The 20,835-nt window shown below is 35.4% G+C and overlaps 1 protein-coding gene across 3 annotated transcripts in view; it reads right to left on the bottom strand.

Annotated features, from left to right (window-relative positions):
* The window catches only part of KCNK2 (potassium two pore domain channel subfamily K member 2), a 130,018-nt gene that overhangs the window by 81,383 nt on the left and 27,800 nt on the right, over window positions 1-20,835 (bottom strand). For all 3 annotated transcript variants that reach the window (XM_041773516.1, XM_041773447.1, XM_041773365.1), the window contains exon 3: window positions 10,485-10,602. In XM_041773516.1, the coding sequence (XP_041629450.1) occupies window positions 10,485-10,602 (118 nt within the window). The remainder of the gene's footprint in view (window positions 1-10,484; window positions 10,603-20,835) is intronic.

A 20,835-nucleotide genomic window follows, 5' to 3' on the forward strand; every position in this document is an offset into this window, starting at 1 on the left:
GGAAAGCAAATTAAAATATAAAATATATTTTTATAATGTTTAGTTTGCTTGGATATCAAGAAACCTTTATGAAGGGGTATTCAATGAGTATATTTGCTTATGGTGTCAATTAGAGCTATTACCAAATATCTGGGTTCTTCTGAGTACTTGGTAGGACTGCATTTCCCCACTTAAGCTTTTGAAGTCAGTTTGGCCAATGTCATGTGAGTGAAAACAATGTGCACACTTACATGAAACCTGATTACTCAGTGTGTTCTGCTCCCTGGGCCATCAGGAAAGGACACTGAAAAAGGCAGAGCTATCATCCTAAGTCTCTGAGCAAGAACAATGGGCAGGGCACTCCTGTCAATCCACATTGCTATACAGTATGAATTAAAAAAATAAACTTTTATTTTGTAAAACCACCAAACTGTCGGGATTGTTTGTTACAGAAAATAACTTAGCACATCCTAATGAATATATAGGCACACATTTTAAAAAAATCATATAGAAAACAGATTTATTTAAATATTAATTTTGATTATACTCAGTTAATAATAACACCTCAAGGTTACATTATATATTATTTCAATGATCACACTTTGGATTATCTATAAATCGCTTAAATAACCAGTCAACTCATTTCATTAAATCAAAATACAAGTTAACTACATGAAGAAATTAGTCAAATCTAATAACTGGTTTGAGCCAACCTTAAAAAGTTATGTGAAGGCAAATACTACATTATTATAAGAACGAAAATGTGTGCATTCAAGGTTTAAGAAAAATGTGTTTCTCTGTTAACATTAGTAATATAAATAAAGGTGCAAAAATAATATTGGCTTATTGTATAGTAAAGTAATAAAAATTGCTCTAATAAAATCAGTTTACTCTAAATTAATATAACTGTCATTCAGGATGCAAACTATTTTCACATACATAATCTCATTTAACCTTTCCAGCAACTCTGTGAGATATACTAGCCCCACTGATAAAAGAGAAAATTAAGGATAACAGAATGGTGAGTGGCTCAAGAATACAACCCTAGCTCGTGGCAAAAACAAAAACCTGTACTTAGATTTTCTGCAATGATATCTGATATTCCTTCTACTCTATCATTCCTTTAAAAAAAGAAAAATATTTTTATGCTAAGTTGTAGTATGTAAGTAAAGCTAAGTGAAGTGTCTACATAAGTATGTCTAGCACATTACTTAGTTATAGTACAATGTATATTAGGAGGCTATGCCCATATCTAATTTTTTTTTAATTTTTTTTATTATTATTTATTTATGATAGTCACACACAGAGAGAGAGAGAGAGGCAGAGACACAGGCAGAGGGAGATGCAGGCTCCATGCACCGGGAGCCTGACGTGGGATTCGATCCCGGGTCTCCAGGATCGCGCCCTGGGCCAAAGGCAGGCGCCAAACCGCTGCGCCACCCAGGGATCCCATCTAATTTTTTATTTAAAGCATAGCTTCCATTAGCTATAGATGCCACTGAAATTAACTATGAAAACACACATTCTTTGAACAAGCTACTTGAGCAGATTATGATTTATTTCATACCCCCTTCTTTCCTTTTTTTGTCTTTTGCCACTTGCCCTTGGAAATTTCACCTTATTACCTTTAAAGAGAAGAACCTAAGCTTAGAAGGAAGAGGTATAACACGTCAACTAAATTTACCTGTGCATTTGTTGTTTCTGTTCTATTTTTTTAAATTATTTTATTGGAGTCCAATTTGCCAACATACAGCAGAACCCAGTGCTCATCCTGTCAAGTGTCCCCCTCATTGCCCATCACCCAGTCACCCCAACCACCCCCCCCACCTCCCTTTCCACCACCCCTTGTTCATTCCCCAGAGTTAGGAGGTGTCTCTCATGTTTTGTCACCCTCATTGATATTTTCACTCATTTTCTCTCCTTTCCCTTTATTCCCTTTCACTAATTTTTATATTTCCCAAATGAATGAGACCCTATAATGTTTGTCCTTTTCCAATTGACTAATTTCACACAGCATAATAGCCTCCAGGTCCCTCCATGTCAAAGCAAATAGTGGGTATTTGTTGTTTCTAATGGCTGAGTAATATTCTGTTTTAACAACCAAGTTGAAAGGGAAAGAGGTTTAAGATTAGTAATTAGTGTACATTTTTGGATGAACTGTGACAGTTCGATTGTTCCTATTATCAACGTTTTACCCAATGTTATGTTAGAACCAAGAGTTGACTGCATGAAATTCCAAGTTGAAATTGAAATACATATCTGTACTGTGTATTTGTACCTCACATGCACCCGGACCACCATCCTTACACATGAACTTCATCTGGCACAAGTACTTCTTTTGTAAATATCATGCTACATTTATAGTACCACATAAGTAATAAAGCCAATTGTCATTGTCCAAGAGTAAGTTTGCACAAGTCTAAAAATTTTCAAACACACTCAAAAAGGATAGGGAAGAAAACAAATATGTAGCATAATAGCATAATTACTAGCTAAAAGTAGACAGGCCCAGACAAATGTTATCATGTTCCTTCTTTATCAAATGAAATATCTGAAACAGTTACAAAAAGTATTTTTCTGATAATCACCTCACTTAGTTTTAATCTCATTCAGAGCAATACTTGCATATTTGGTGGTCAGTCAGATGCTCTATAAAATCTATAATCCATGATAAACAGTGCTGCATGTCAATGGTTGAGAAGGGGGAGAAGATGAGAAAAAAAAATAGATTCTGTATTCAGGGCATGAATGCCATGACAATTGCTTGCTTCCAATTTTGGGGTAATTTCTTGATCACATTTGATAGTGACGGCTTTCCAGAAGATTAAAAATATGTTATTGCAAATTTTCAAAAGTATGCAGAAATATATAAAAGTGGTTTTTTTTTCAGAATACAAGCAATTCCTGATTTGAACATAGCCAAAAAATGAATGACCACTATGCTGATACTGTAGGCAGCCCCCTGTGGTTTCTGTTAGATCTGGACTACCTTGCTGTGTTTCTCCTACTACACAGAACAAACAAAAATGCTGCCTTACTCCTGGGAAGATTGTATCCCTAATGCTGCCCAATTCCCTTCGATCAGCACAGGATTCTGAGAACTGGGGGCTCTGAACTGAACTTACTTGTGACTGATGTAGCATACATATGCAGAAAGGATGGCTATTTCATTACTGCTGTGGAGTCTTTAATATATTTATGCAATAATCCTGCTTTATTGCCTATCAAATGTAATTTTGCACTCTGCAAACTTAACTACCATTCATAAGACATATTCTCTGAGAAATGCATGTTAACTTAGAAAATAAATAAACCCATGTGAAGATTTCAAATGGCAGGAACATATGTTAATACCCTGAGATAGGCTTTATTTTCATTAATTTAGATGGATGGGAAGAGAAATGGAATCAAATACCCAAAACAATGTCTTAATTTCAATGTCTGTATTTCAACCGCACCACACCAGAATTCAACTGCACCACTATTACTTTGAAAAAATAATCATCCACTTTAACAAACTGGCGTAAAGAAAACACAAGTAGATCGCAGGGTCAGTGCTGGAAGTCACTTTCCAAGATTCTCTGCATTTTAAGCTGCCTGAAATCAGTTCAACTTTCCTTTAAAATGGGTTTCTAGGGGCACCTGGGTGGCTCAGTCGATTAAGCAGTTGAGCGTCTGACTCTTAATTTCCGGCACGGGTTATGATCTCAGAATTGTGAAATCAAGGATTGGGAGACTGAGCCCCACATGGGGCTTTGCACTCAGCGGGGAATTTGCTTAAGATTCTTTCTCCCTTCCTCTCCGTTTGTAATCCCTCCCCCCACCCTCATTCTCTTAAAAAAAAAGGGGGGGGTTTCCAAAATCCAGTCTGCAATTCTCTGAGAATAGCCAACAGACTAGTGAAATGCCACAGAAACATGAGTGTACTAAATTAATAAGATAACACCCAACACCCAAAGCTGCAATAACATCATCCCCTTGGAGAATGCTCTCTGTCAAATTCTACACCACTGTTTCAAGTCTATTCATTTCCAAGTTCTGATAGTAGCTTTATGAAATCACAACATTGGACAGAAAATAGTCTTACAATTTTTCCCTCACTCTTTAAATTATAGTTTCCTGCCATATCCAACAGAAATGGTAGATTCCCTGCTCAAGACATGCATAAGGCTGGGGCTCCTGGGTGACTCAGTGGTTGAGCGTCTGCCTTGGGCTCAGGGATCTTTGAAGCGAGTCCTGCATCAGGCTCACGCACAGGGAGCCTGCTTCTCCCTCTGCCTATCTCCCTGCCTCTCTCTCTGGGTCCCTTATGAGTAAACAAATAAAATCTTAAAAAAAAAAAAGACATGCATAAGGCTTCACAGTTTTCGATATATCCTCTGCCTTTCCAATATTAACTTTTCTGTTATTTGGAACTGCTTTTGACAGTTACTCTAAACCTTTCTTTCTTTTTTTTTTTTTTTTTCCCTTTTCTGGTGGTGGTTGTTTAGTGTTGTTCTTTTTCTAATCAATTAAGCATTTATGTTAAACAGGCAAAATGTGGGTTTGCAGTAAATCTGTGAGCATTGCCATAACAGTTTTAGCAATTCAGTGTAGGTAAAAGCAAATCGAAGGTTCTGGTGGCTGGTTCGAAATACAGGAAAAATAAACATGGATGCTACATCATTGATTTCAATCCCTACACTCAAGTGGTAGAAAACAAGAGTCCTTTGTAAATAGGAGAACCGCTACTCCAAGGAAATGTCTTCCATAATTCCCAGCATGATGCTTTGGGATCTCACAGTTGCTAGAGACTATAATGGTGCCCTTGTCATCTGCATTCTGACGCTCAGAGATCATGATTGAGTGATAAGCTTGGGCAAATCCTGGTCCTGGCATTCCACTTTACTTTCCACTGGGGAAAATTTCATTATATTTTAATGCCTTCAGGTAATAAAATCATCTGACATTTTATTCTGATCTTTAAACTGAACTCAAAATAGAATACACTTGTCCATTACATCATTTTTGCCAACAGCTTGTTCTAGAGTATAAGTGATTTCTTATTGGCTTTAAAATAATTTAAAATACAAGACACAAATAGTCCCCCTTTGGCACTATGCTCAGGGATAAGTATAGGTCTACCAGTAAAATTTCTTTTTTAAATCCTGTATCTGTCAAAGTGGCAGTGAGGAGGGTAAAAGGTGGACATGATTTACCCTCCTCACTGCCACCTCGTTAGTTCAAGGCATCGTCTTCGCTCATAGGGATTAATGGGATGACCTTCTTTGTTGTTTTTTTCTGAAGATTTATTTATTTTAGAGAGAGGGGGAGAAGAGGGAGGGGCAGAGGGAGAGGGAGAGAAAGAATCTTAAGCAGGCTCCCCGCTGAGCATGAAGCCAATGCAGGGCTTGATCTCAAGACCCTGAGATCATGACCTGGGCTGAAATCAAGAGTCAGATGCTCAATGGACTGAGCCACCCAGATGCCTCAATAGGATAACCTTCTCACTGGTCTTCTTGCTTCCTCTCATGCCCTACAAATGGCGGTTGAGTCACATCATCCCTCTCTTGTGCTTAAATCTTTCAGGGGCTTTCCAATAATTCAGAATGGTGCCATGACTTATCCAGTCCCACATGCCCTGGCTCCTCTTAATCTTGCTAACCTTGCTTCTTCCTCCAGGTCCTGCCACAAGGACTCATCTGTATTCTTCAAATATGCTCACATCTGTCCCACTCAGGATCTCTGCCATTGCTGGTCCTCTGCCTGAATGCATCTTTACACTCTTCTCTATCTAGCTGATCTCTCCTCATGCTTCACATTTCAGCTTCGATGTCACCTGCTCAGAGAGCTCTTAAATCAATCTTCTTTAGAACATCTCCTTCTTCCTGCTCTGGCTCCTCTAACTACTCTCTATCACCACACATGAACTTCTTGGGTAGCATTTATTCTCATCCGTAATGGTGCTGTTTTTTTTAAATGTCCTGATTGATCGCTGGTCTCTCCAGCCCTAATAAGAGCTTCAGGAGGGATCCCATCCACCTTGCATTCCTAATCTGTCTGATTTAAAGAATAAATAAACAAAAGTTGGGGAACGGGGGAAGAAAGCGTCCAAAAAGGACACAAAGTAGGAAATCTTGGCCATTTGTTAACTCTTTTCTCTTCAGGAGAAAAGAGCACTGTCAATGAGTTGCAAGCCTGCTGCTTAAATATTCATTTCAATATTCAACTTGTACTAGTCACTAAGGTGCTGAGTCTCGCATGGAATTACTTCAGCATTTTGTCTTCCTCTCTTCTGGAAGCATCAACTTCAACCATCCCAGTCAACCTTCCCATTCCCCTTTCATGGGTGCCTGGGTTGGGCTCCTAATTGCTCTCTCCACCATCCATCTCCTCCTATCCTCTTCTTGACAGATGCATCTTCTAATGTCACTTTTAACCTATCACTTCACTTTCCAACAACAGCTAAACCCCAAACCAACCCATGTTCTATCTTATTACAGCAAGTCTCAAACATCACATTCTACTCAACTGTATCCTTCCCATCTGAATCACTCAATATTTCCCACTACTCTTTAAACAACCCCTGTAGTCTACTCAAATACTCACTTTTCTATCCTCAAATTAAACCAAGCTCATACCTCTCTTTGTATTGCTTAGCCATGTCACAGACTTAGAGGCCCTTTCCCCCTCCAACAATCTAAACCAAAACATTTTCTTCGAAGCATAGATCAAATCCAACTTCTCTAATTAACCCTCCCCTCCCAGTTCCAGCCCACATGTACTTTCCTTTTTCTTAATTCTTAAACCATTGTTTAAACCACTGTTCCATATAACATTTAGTTACACAGACTTATTTCTTTTATTCTTCAGTTATTTCATAAGTGTACGTTTAATTTCCCAAATTGGATTGTAAGCAGCGACTGTGTCCTTTATATCCTGTCAGTGGCAGAAATAGCACTGATCCAACAGGAGCCACTTATAGTGACTTACCGATTTACATGGTCCTGAGGATGAATCCCTTCAACTAAAAACAACTATTCTAGATACCTTGCAATTCCCAAACAGAACATAATGTTCCTTAGCCCTAATCTCTCCCACACAAGCTCCCAATGCCTAGAATGTTCCCTTTCCGCCTTCATTCACCTGGAAACCTCCTAATTCTCTTTCAGGTCGCAACTAGGACAACATTTACCAAGAAAAGGAAAACACTGTCGCTTCCTTACCCATCCACTTATCTACCTAAATACCATTATCTACCTAAAGTGTAGCTCGTATATATATTAAATACTCTTAACCCACAGTATGTGGCACTATACATTATAAATGACTATTTGTCCATTGCCCTCTCTGACTGGTCTGTGGGCAACTTAGGCTCAAGTAATGTACTTTCATCTTTATAGTAACAGAGTGACAGTGCTGTATTATTTGTTGAATAGATAAAGGAGCGAACTAGCAAACAAGCTGACACTAAAATCTGTTGAAAGCGCTAAGAACATAGTGTAATAGCTATCAATTTAGTGTTATGTAATTTACAACAAGCCATAGTTTATACCCTTTAGAATGCGTATTTGTTATTAATTCCAATTGTTAAGCACCCACTATAGGTCAACCACCAGAGATACAGAAAAGACTCAAACCCTAACCTCATAGAATGTGCATCTTACTAGGTGAGACAGGGAGAAGTACAGTGTTTGCTCTGAGTTTGAAAGCACAGAAATGCTCTTAGCAGAAGGCTTCTTTCTACAAGGGTGCTGACACTGAGACAATGCTGCCTTGGACTAAAATGGGGATGGTTTGGATGGTGAGTAGTAGTTACCTTATGGATGTACTTTCAAGTCAGAGCCAACAGAACTGATCGATGGACTGGAAGTGAGGCCTGAGGGAATGAGTACAGTCAAGATTGGATTTTAGTCTGCAACTGTGGAATGGAATTTGTGCAGAGTTTGGAAGTATATGATTTTTGGGAAAAGTATGTAGATTCTAATTGTAGAGATTCTCTACAATTAGGCCTTAGGGTTTTTTTTTTAAGATTTTATTTATTTATTCATGAGAAACAGAGAGAGAGAGAGAGAGAGAGAAAGGCAGAGGCACAGGCAGAGGGAGAAGCGGGCTCCATGCAGGGAGCCCGACGTGGGACTCGATCCTGGGTCTCCAGGATCACACTGTGGGCCAAAGGCGGCACTAAACCGCTAAGCCACCCGGGCTGCCCCGGGCCTTAGGTTTTAATAATCTGTTTTGTTTGATTGAACTTCCCTCAGGCATATTTCCAATGCATAGTAAGAGTCCCTGTGGCTTCTTAGAGAAATTGAGAACACTGAATAGATGAATCTTGAACAGCTGCAGCTAACGCAGCTCTGTGAAGCACTGCCTGTACCAGGCACCCCATAAAAGCCACTGCAATTTATCCTCCCAAACTGTCTCAAGCCTTTTTTTTTAAATGACTAATGCAATAGGGCTAGTGCTAAAGGTTACAATTTCTGTGATTGCTAAAAACCACTTCAAAGCTCACATTATTATCACTATGAAGATTAATAATTATACTTTGAGTTTTGCTGAGTGATGGCTTACTTGTCAAATGGACACGGATGAAATAGGCCAACATTTTTATCCTACCCTAGACCACAGTCTCGTCTAAGGTCAGAGGAGATAACCTTGACCTAGGAGTAAAAGACCGTGGAGGAGATGTGGGTGACCTAGAATGACTTAATCCACCTAAGACTGAAGTCTGAGAGAACAGCAGGGGTTTGGGCTGTTGGGCAGCTACCTAAACAACCGGAATAATCAGCTCCTGTGCTTAATGGCTATAATTTGGGGTAAGGCTGGTAATAATGGTTTATTTTTTTCATGTGTTGAAGTATATGTCTGCAAAACTTACTCAATTTGGGATTCAAAAAATGAGACTGTTTACAAACATATGATGCAACTGTAAGTCAGTATAATGACTAAGTCTCTTGCAGAATGATTTAGTGGTGGTCATAATGAGTTAGAACTTGGACTTTTGAGTTTTCATGGGGCAGAAACAAACCATTCTCACTCAGTCTGTGAGGTTGGTTTTTTTCCCCCTCTTCTAGACTCTAAGTAGTTTACACAATAAACAGTCATTTCCATAGTAGAAATGGTCCAAGACGTCTAAGCTCCAAAGTTAACCTGTCATTATGGTTAGAAATCAAGGTTGCCATTCTTCCAGGTTTTCACAGCCACACAACTTTTGACCTAGCTGGTGGAAATGGAAGAGTAAATATAGCTCCTTGACCTCTTAACAAAGGCAAAAATCAACATGCTCAGGTATTTATTTCACTGGCAAGTGATCGGGTACAAAGAGGCATTACAGTAGTTTCGGATAATGACAGGACTCTACAAACTCAATTTTTAAAGGAAAATTTTAAGCAGGAGTTCATCTATACACTGTCCATGTCCTCTTACTTAGGAGTTCAATATAAAGTACTGAGTTGAAACCTTATCCACTCCATAATTTATCAATGGTATCACATAAGAAAATGAAAACTTTTAGAATCATAATTCACACCCCGAAATCAGGCCCATGATGGGAAATCTTATCACAAGCTTATGTAGAAAGGGAAGAATTCTTCTTCCACTGAAAATTCCTTCATAACTGAGATGAGTCATTTCCTTCCATTTCTTGAAAATTATGCTTTAAACCCACCTCCTTTCATGAAATAAGACAGCTGTAACCCTTCCCAATCCCCAAAGCATGGCAAGTGTGGTTTTCACTATGGGTCTGTATTTATAGCTTCTGGATATTTCTTGGGCACTGAATGCCTAAATACCAGAAGAAAAGTCATCCATATATACCCATTCTGCTTCCTAGAAGGTGCTGAGCATATGCACAGTCAACCCAAAAAAGAGACCATGTTCCATTATGTGGTCCTTTTTAACATTATAACAGACAATATAAATAGGAGGCAAACAGCAAGGGTTTTAACTTTAATTCTTTTTGTAATTTTCCTATTTCATTGTTAATTTTTATACATTTGTGCTATTGCAAAAACAATATATATTTTAAAAGCCCTAAAGTAATCATAACAGACTAGCATATAAGAACAGAAACAGTCTGTTGAAATGTAGAGTTAAAATTTACAAATTGAAAAAGGTGGTATCAAATAAGAGCTTCATGAAAAGAATGTCAAAACTGTACGCAAATCTTTTTTTTTCTACACTAAAAAATCAAAGATGCAGGGAAATTTGAAACTACTTGCCCTCCCAAAAATCATTATTTCAAGCCATTTCTTGACATTACTATCCATTAGTCAAATGACTCAAATGTGCTGCTCCCTGGGTTCATATGCATCTTAAACTTAACGTAGTATTCCAGTACAATAACTAATTCATTTCCATCATTCCTTTGTTCAAACCTTTAAACCCTCTTTTCCAAATCAATTTACTAAAATCTACTTTTCTACCTTCCATAGACCAATTTGACCAACTGTAAAAGCAAAATGCAAACATGAAGTTTAGCTCACAAACTGTACCAAAATTAAAAAACAAAATAAGTTGTCTCCTACCTATAGTTGTTATAACAGTCCCAGCAAAGAAGAAGGAACTTCCCAAATCCCAGTGACTGATTTGATTGGAGGTGTTTCCTAAAGGTATAATCCCTGCATTTATTGCTGCCACTATTTGCTGCAAGTTTAAAAAGAAATTTATCAGTACACATGAATCACATGGAGGCATCAAACAGTGTATATTTCACCCAGTTGACGAATTAGACAAAGAGAATCAATTCTAAAGCTTGCTTTCCCATTTGAAGTATACAATACAGATTAAGACTTTATTCTAAAGAATGTAATAAATTAAATGATAAGAAAATTGTATTTGATATCAAGTGAATAGATCTGTATGGAGCACATCATATTGTACCAATTTGCAACCGTATCTCATCCATTAATATATTCAGTGACTTACTTGAATTAACTACTACATATAGCCATGTTTTTTAGTAAGTACCACAGTTAAAATATCAGATTGCAAAATTAAGATTTAAATAATACATAACAGCTTCATAAAAAAGCTATCAACTATTTTCAAAGTGCTCATCATTTTGAATGTTAAACACATGCAGGCAAGCCTGGGTTGTATATGACTGTACAGCGTATTTATCAATAAGGTCCAACAAAACAGGTTAAGATGAGAAGGAAAGGCAACAGCAATTCACTATCACACTTCACTTAGTCTATGTTTATCTAGATTCTTAGAATCTCTGCAGACTTTTTATAAATTCTATTAAAATATAGCATCATCAAAATATCACCAAAGATCCATAGATGACAATCACTCAACAACATTCATATAGGGACTGTAGGATCTGGATGCCACTTTGAGTAGTTTAGAGAGACAGACAGAAAGATAACATTATAATCCCTTCAATCTAGATCCTGAGCAAGGGATGGGGAAATGCAGAAGCACAAAACATAGAAGAGGATATAGGAGAAAATTGTGTAGTAAAAGAGAAACATACAGATTGTAGGAAAAGATGTTTCTGCATATAGTTTTAGAAAAACTTTATCATTTAATTTCCAGATTTTAAAATTGGAAGGAGCTTCTTTTGATAAGCAAGATGAAGAGAAAGGTAAAGTGACTTGTTTAAGATTAGTTTACTGGCAAACAAACAAAAACTACACTGTGAAAATGAAAAGCACTACCCCAGGAAGTTATGGAAAAGAGCATGTAATCCAGAACTGAAATGCAATATAAAATTTCAGTTGTCTGATTTCTTTCACCCTAGAAATTAAAACTTCAATAGTTCTGTGTAAAGTTAATTGAACGGTAATGCTTTTTTTAAAAAAAAAATTTAACAATAACGTATATTTATTGTAAAAAAAAATTAGGAAAATACAGAAAGGCATTAACAAAGATAATAAAAATTATTTATAATTCCAGAATCCAGAGAAAACCACTGTGAACATGTTAGGGTACCTACCTCTGGTTTTTTGCTATAATTTTTACATGGTTGGATCTATGAAATATATGATATGTATTCTCTATTTTTACTCAGTGTTTTTTTACGTATGGTTTTTCTTTGTCATTACCATTTTACTTAATCATTGCCAGATATGTAGACATATATGCTATTCTAAAATTTCTTATGAAAAGTGCTGCTGTGAACATATTTATGTATAAATGTTTTTTCATTTCTGAATATTTCATTGAGAGAGATTGCTAGAAATAAATTTGTCACATTAAAGATTATGAATATTTTAATGAACTTGATTTACAGTATCAGGTAGTTATCCAGGAAGGTTGTTACAATTTACAGTTGCCCCCTAACAATTTACAAATGCTTAGCAATGCTATTACCTCTAATATTAATATTTTATCTTTAGTGAATTGATAAGAATTGTTTATATTTATAAACCCTTTATTGTGAGTGAAGTTAAAAAATAATGCTTCCTTTATTATATATTAAATGCACACAAATATAGATATATGCATATATGTACACAACACAATAAAGCTAGTTTTGAGATATTTGATTTTTTTCACATTTCTATTTAATTTAAATATAGAAAATAAAAAATATAAAATATTTTTTGAATATAAAAAATAAGGCAGGCCTCGCTGACTTTCTTTTAAAAATATTTTTGTAGTTACTAATCTATTATTCTTGCAATTATTATTACTTTACAATTATTTAGTTAAAATTTACAGTCATTTTCATTTCCACAGGTTTAACCTATTTCCATTATTTGGATACATGTGAAATTCATAAGTTAATTAAGGAAACTGAACACTATTATAATAGTGGAACTTCCTATCACAGATCATGGTATGAATCTCCATTTATTGAATCCATTAATATCCTGAAATAGAGTACTTTTTCATGCTTCACACAGGTCTGTTAGGTCATTCTTAGGCATTTTACTTTTCCCCATTTTGAATTATAACTGGTTATTGCTGCTGTATACACAAATATATACTGCCCATTCTCTGCACAAGCAACTCTCAAACTTTTTATCTCAAAACCACTTTACAGTCTCAAAAATTACTGAAGACATCAAAGAGCTTTTTATATGTGAGTTATAACTATTGATATTTACTATATTTACTAGAATTTCTAATTTTCAAGATGTTTTGATTAGTTCATGTAAAAATAACAAGGCGGCCATTACATGTTAATATAAGCAACCTGCTTTTATGAAGATAATTATGTTTTCCAAATTCAAAAAATATTTAGTGAGAAGAGAGGTACTGTTTTGTAATTTTATAAATATCTTATATTTCTGGGTTAATAGAAAACAGATTCTAATACATGCTTCTGCATTTAACCCACTGGAGAGCACATCACATAGCCTTCAAAAAACTCCACTGTAAACTCATGAGACAAGGGAATTGGAAAAAGCAAAATCATCTTAGCATTTTTAGTAAAACAGACCTCTGAAAGGGTCTTAAGATGACATTTTGAGAACCACGGCTGTACACTGAAAATTTTTTGTTTGATTTTGCTTTCTACCTTGAGAACCAAAGTAAGCAACTTACAGCTTACAAATAATGGCAGTTTACCTCTGTATCTTCCAAAAGTTATGTTTTGTTACCTTTCATCCCTTATTACGTTCATCAGTATTTCCAGAGCAATGTTAAATAAAAATCATAAAAAATAAAAATTAAAAAATAAAACTTCTTTGTATTTTTGTGACATGAAATCCTCAATGTTTTTAGTGTTTTATCATTAAATATACTATTAGCATGAAAATGGCATTTAATTAAATAACTATAAGAACAAGCAAGTAAAAGGACTTATAAATACAACTTAAAGATCTAAAAATGTTTTTGGAAATATTTTCAGATAGCAATAAACAGAAGGGATGTGCATATAAACATTGAAAGCATAGGCTCATAATTTCTACCTTTGTAACTCCCAGGAAAACTAATGCTTCCAGTAAAATAATCAAGGAAAAGGATGGTGGATTTAGATACATCATAAATATATCCCAAGTATATTTTTAAAAAATGGGTGATATAGTTGTAAACAAGAGAAGATAAGGCATGTCTTTAGACTCCGCCCCATTAAATACAATTAATTATTTTATTGACTAGAAGCAAGCTAATCTTTCCAGAAATTGACAAAACAGCTTACATGGTCAGCACCATTATTTTACCCCATTTCTTTGTTGCCAATGATGAAGTGCAACATTACCCAGACACTTAGATAACATCCACAAATTATTTAAATGCAAAAGAAGCAAATGTAGACCTAATGTACGGTTTGTAAATAGTTACCACAGAGCGGTGATTATTGCAACAGAGGCTTGAGACGGAACTGGGAATATGTCAGATCACTATGCGAATGAGTCTATCACAAGGTTCTTTATTTGGATTATTCTTTTGAATTTATTTTATATTTTTGTACAAGATCTCTTTGTCTACATCCACAGGAAACTGGTTGCCCAGTACTGGTATAGATCTAAAACTCTCTGATTTCAACATCAACTCAGGCTATCAAAGTACATAACAAATGTCTTCTTTAGAAGTGTTTCTGCATGTGCCATATTATGTGACTAGAGTAAAACTTCATCAGCAATAAAAATTCACTTTTCCATAAAAGGTCACTTTTGCAAACAATCAAGTCATGTTGACAACCTACAAATATGCTGAATTTCTTAGATTAAAGGAAATTTGGATCTATGAATTTAATCCTAATCTATGATTAGTTGAAGTACTGATTAAAGAGGGCTTCCAAACTTAAAATCTATAATAGAGATTGTATAAAATACTCTTGTTTGGACTCACATTTATTTTTGATCTTCAGTATATAGACAATCATAGAATGTACATCAAGAAAAATAAGTTGAATACATGCTTCTAGTCAAGAGTATAAATTGAAACTTCAGAAATAGAGCTCTAAGAGCTTTGCACACATTGAGATGATAAAGGTAATTAGTCATAAAAGTAATGATGAAAAATCTCAGTTTCCATGACAGTGATGTCTTTAGAACAGAAGTTCACAGAGTTCTGCTGTGATTTTGTGCATTCTTGAGTTGTAACAGGTTGTCTCAATGTCATTTGGCATTTTGGAACTATATTCATCTCTTACACCAAACACCGATAAAACACACTTATTTGCAATTGTACGAAACTAGCCTTGGAATGCAAAGCAATCACTGACAATCATGAAAATGTTTCCATGAGTCCAATGCCTAGGAACAACTTTTTCATGTGTAAGAAAGTTCTTGACTAGTTATTTTGTCATTGAAGGAAAATGTGTCAAAAATTAAATAACCCCAGGGAAGATATGAATACATTGTTTTAAAAATAGGCTATATCATAGATTTTAAAATACAAGTGATACCAGAAGTTCTGGTTTTGCTTTTTTCCCCCTTTACTCAGATGCTCAGATGTTCATGTTCATCAAAACAATACAGAATGTTCTGAATGCCTTCCATAAATTCCTTCTCTGTTAATACCATAATCATAATTTAATTTAAAAGTATATTTTCATACCTATAATTCTAAAAGTCACATTAATAATTTGAAGGTTTTAAGTGATGTAAAAATTTTGAACTGCAGGTATTAGATATTAGTACCTAGCTGAGTTACATCAATGATATATGTGTAACTGGCTCAATGACAACTTTTTTAGTTTTATTTACTTATTTAAGTAATCTCCATACTCAACCTGGAGCTTGAACTCATGACCTGGAGATCAAGAATCACATGCTCTTCTGACTGGGCCTGGCAAGTTCTTATAATTGGGTATTTAAGATTGATTTCATTTTTTTTCTCATTTGGAAAAGAACACTACTTCCAATAAATTGATATAATAGCCAAGTCCAGTTATAATTAAACTGACATCTGTACTATTACACACTTGCTTAAAGAGGAAGAGAAGTATTATCTTGCCAAATTTCTGTAATGAATAATTATACAACTCTCTCTCTCTCTCTCTCTCTCTCTTTCTCTCTCTTTTTGCCATTATTTCCTTGTGGGGGAACCCAGTTTCATCCTGAGAGGAAACTAGTCTTTAGGAAAAGAATCAAATCACATATTCACAACATCACATCTGAACACCTGAAGTATGTAAGCAAGATTATTTTGAAAGACTTGAAGAATGTGTAATGAGAAAAGCAAAATAATAAATGATGCTCTCATTGCCAAAGAACTTTGAGAAGATACAGTGGTGGATATCATTACTAATAATTGTTATACCACATAAATAATCATCATCTATCAATTATATGCAGTAACATATGAGTACTGTTGCCAAAGGCTATCGTTATATATATCTATCTCATTCTTAACCTTCTGGTTATACATCACCACCACTATCACCTAATGTCAGATGATATGATCTGCTTTGAAAGGTCCTGCTAATAAAACCAGAGACAGTCTCAAGATGGCCTTTACTCTTACAGGCTCATAATTCACATATTGCACTGGTGAAGCCTAGGCAACCTTGACTGGCATGTTTGAATCAATGAGGAGTCACATTTGTTTATCCATTTCCTAAGTAGTTTTTTAAAACTTTATTGGCCATATCTGTCTGAAATTTTATTTACAGACATCATTTGCAAAAGAAGCTTCCCCTCTAATTCAGTGACATGTAGTAGTCTTAATTACTGGGGCTGCTTCTTAGACATAACAAATTAGGTTCAATAGAGAAGTACTATTATAGAAGCTTTACTGTAAACTTGCATACAAAGGTAGCCCATGGTACATCCTGCCTACCACTGGGGAAAATACCCAGAAACCAAACCCATCTTCTTCCCTTTTTTGTTCTTTCATGGTATTCTGGAAACTAAAGTAATGACTGACATTGGCTTCCTTGTATGAGATAATATTTCAGTCAGAATACCTCTTGGGACCATTGACAATCCAACAAGGGATCAAACAACTTCTTGAAAATCACAATGTATTACCATATTGCTCCACAAGACTATTCAGGGCAGCTATCAGCTAATGATGGTACAAAGTTGAACCATGTAAAACTGCCAATATCGGAGCCCTTTTTGGTCTACAAAATGACAACTTTATATTAATGTAAAAAAGAATGGTACATATGTTTTTGTAAATAGTTTGTAATAACATGGCAACTCTGATTTCATTGTGACATCTATTACTTCAGCATTAAGGCTAATTCCCACAAGCAGGAAACTGTTAACATCAATCAATCTATTATGGTCTTGCTCATAGTTCTACATGAAGAATATACTTCATGTAGTACTTTTTTTTGTTTTTGAAGAATATATACTTTTCAGATTAAGTAAAACCCTATTTGCTGAGAATTCCATTCTGAAAAAACACGGCGTACTACTGAATTCTTATTGGAAATTCAAGTTGTGTCCAACTTTTGCACATACCTCATATGTCAAAGGATACTATCTAATACTTAAGGTGCTTGTATTTTGCACAAGTAAATTTACATAGTCATCATTTGATATCAAATATTCCATACTAATATACATTCTAGCCTCCAATTTGATAAATGAATTTGAGACACATTACATGTAACTTTGTTTTTCCAAAATTTTAGTTATATGGAGAGGACAAATGTTTTGTTTTGTCTAGGAAAAATAGAGGAATCTATATGAATTCTAAAAAGAAAAAAGGAAACCTAAAATCACATTCTACAATTATTATAAGAATTGACAAAGGTTAGGTTTTTTTAAACCTAACATTGATGATCTTTTTTTTTTTAAAAAAGTATATCTTTCATTTCTGTGGAGAAAAAAGATGGAGTAGTATATTTGCATATTTTATACAGAACACAGGTGATTAAAGCATTCTATATTTAGAGTCTGGTAAAGAAGCAAGTTTTCACTGTTTCTCCGGTGTATATCTTTTAAGTGAGGAAGGTAATATCCAATAATGTTTTTCATCTATTGTTCTTGTTGAAAACAATTTGAATCAAAATACATTTTGTGTTTTCTTTGAAAGGCTTTCAAAATCCTTGAATGTGTTTCCAAGTAATCCATTACCTACGTTTAACCACACATTAATTAGAAACTTTTTATAAAGAACCATCCTTTTATTCAAAAACAAAACAAAATGTAATTCTTTTTTTTAAGTAAGCTCTACACTCAACATGGGGCTTGAACTCACGACCCCAAACTGACAGTCACATGCTCTACCAGACTGAGCCAGCCAGGCATCCCAAAAAACTTAATTCTTATAATCTAAAAAAGAAAGTATTTCCTAAGGGAAGTGGTTTCCATGCACCAGACTTTAGAAAGCACGTCTAAAAGTAAACATCTGGCTTACCTTCCCCTGTCCTTCCTTCTACTTAGGGATTACACCATTGCATGTCAAAGCTATTTTTATACACACTAATGAAATGTACAGCTTTTTTTTTCTTGCTCTTTTGAAAGTATAAATTTATTTCCTAGGAGAAACAAAAGCTTAAAATCCAGAGTTAGGAAAGAACAGAGAGTTAGAGTTGGATGTCACCAATAGGGCCCAAAGCAAGAGCCAAACCACTTGGCATTAAAGTTGTCTTCCCTGATTATATCCATTTTGGAAGATATTTTTAATCATAACATGAATATACAAGTTATCAGACATTTGGAAAAATAAGAATAAAAAAGATCACTCATAGGCCCTAAAACAGTTTTTACAGCAAGCATATATTCAATATTTTTTAAAAGATTATTTATTTATTTATTCATGAGAGACACAGAGAGAGAGAAAGGCAGAGACCCAGGCAGAGGGAGAAGCAGGCTCCATGCAGGGAGCCTGACGTGGGACTCGATCCGGGGTCTCCAGGATCAAGCCCTGGGCTCAAGGCAGCGCTAAACTGCTGAGCCACCCGGGCAGCTCAGTTTTTGGTTTTGTTAATAGTTATAATACTAAAGTGTGCTTTCAACTATTTTCATATAACATAAACACGTTCCAAGGCCTTTTGAAGTCATTAATATCTCACTTCATAGCCATCAATAGGGCACTGAGGAGCTACATGTAAAATAGTTTACATAACCAACCCTCTGTTAATGAATCAATTTGTACCACCGTATCCAAGCTCAAGTGACCATTTGCAAAGTTGTTACAGAGATGATTGATACCTCAGACAAGGACTGCATGTGAAACACTAAAATTCTGTTCTTTGAGCCCTGCATGAAATGACACTGTGGTATAGAATGAATAAAATGTGGTCAAGACCCTTGAGTGCTTGCAACCCTGGAGAGCCAGGAAAATACATGTGAAGCAAGCATACTGACATCTGCATTTCCCCAGCTGTGCATTTTTCCATGTTTTCCTGGATTCCATATTATTCTATGGTATATTAATATTCTACCAGAATATTCATCTCTGTCTATCTTTTGGGCTCCTTCCACTTCATCTCAGCATTAGGAAAAGAGATTAATAAAAGCACAGGAAGATATAGAGAAAGAAGGAGGTGGAACAAGAAGTCGGCAAGACACAAAAGAGCAAGTAGAGGGGAAAAGCTAAATGTTAGTTAGATAATGAAGAAGAGACAGTTCTAGAAGAATCAGATAGGAACTTAATTCAAGTCATAGTCACTCTATCTAGGAAGTTCTTTTAAAAGAGGTTGTCCTTAAAATAGGATTTGAGTAGGCAGAAATCTGAGATCAAAAAGACACAGCATCTAAGACAATATTTTTATAGAAGTTTTGCCTCGGGCATACCACACTAACCAGCATTTATTCATGCACTGCTTTGAAGGTCTGAAGTTCAAAACTGATGAGAAAAAAACAGCTCAAAATGGAGCAAAGGGAGTCTTCCTCTGTCAATTACATGCATCCACCGAATTCCCACATTTAGAGATTCTGATGACTTTTTCAGTAAAATGCCCCTGATCTCTATTCATTTGATTTTCCAGTACACTTAAGCCTATATTTCCATAACAGATACAAATTTAAACTAAAAAGTGCTTTATACCTTTAATATAATAGTAATCACAGGGGAAACAGGGAAATTATTCCAGTTTCCATAGAAAGGCAACTTTTTTTTTTTATTATAGGTCTTAAAAACAAATGATTTTTTTCCTGCCCTTTCTGAATTTGTAACTAAAAGATCATTGACAGTATTGAAAATCTCAGGCTCTGTACACACACACACACACACACACACACACACACATACACACACACCCAACAAAGTGGCCAGCTAATCAAATTTGTGTTTGAATAAATCAAACATCCCATAACGCAAATCAGCCATCAGTAAAGGCAAAATATCACAATACTAAAACATTTCAATAACATTCTGATCAGCAGTTCCTCTGTTTTAGCTCCCCTCCTCCCAATTTATGTATTTCTTACTTCAACAGAGTTGACTCACTGCCATTACTAAATCTAAAAGAAATTGCTACGCTTCCAGGTTCCAGGCAAAATTTCTTAATACACTGCAGAGTAAGTTTACTAATGACTTGCTAACATTACACAGAGAAAAAGGAAGTCTGGCAAAACTGCTTAATATGTTTATATTTCTTGGCTCAATGTCACAAAATCAAGACGGCAAAAATAGTATATGAATAACTTCCCAAAACATAGTGATTCATAACCATCCTTAGCTCTTCTCCAACTTTTCCCCATATTTCTCAATTACACACCCATACACTCACCAGTCATAGCGAATACTGAATTGGTTGAAATCCATTTTCTTGAGAAACAAGAACCTGATAGAATTTTATATATTGTTCTAAGCCGACTGGAATGATAGAGCTACCCTTTGACACCTGTCCAGTAGTTACTGCACAAAAATGCAATTAAACCCTCCCCTTGGGCACTTCTCAGACTGATTTAAGAGTGTCACACCACAATCATCAGCACTGAAAATGAGCCTGGCATCTTTCCTCATGTTTTCTACATTAGTCATTCACATATGCTGTATTGTTCATCTTCATTCACACGAGGATATCAATCTTAAGGGCATTTCAGAGCACAGTAACCTATGAAACAGAAG

This window comes from Vulpes lagopus, chromosome 1 (genome assembly GCF_018345385.1).
Source record: "Vulpes lagopus strain Blue_001 chromosome 1, ASM1834538v1, whole genome shotgun sequence".
Taxonomy (NCBI): domain Eukaryota; kingdom Metazoa; phylum Chordata; class Mammalia; order Carnivora; family Canidae; genus Vulpes; species Vulpes lagopus.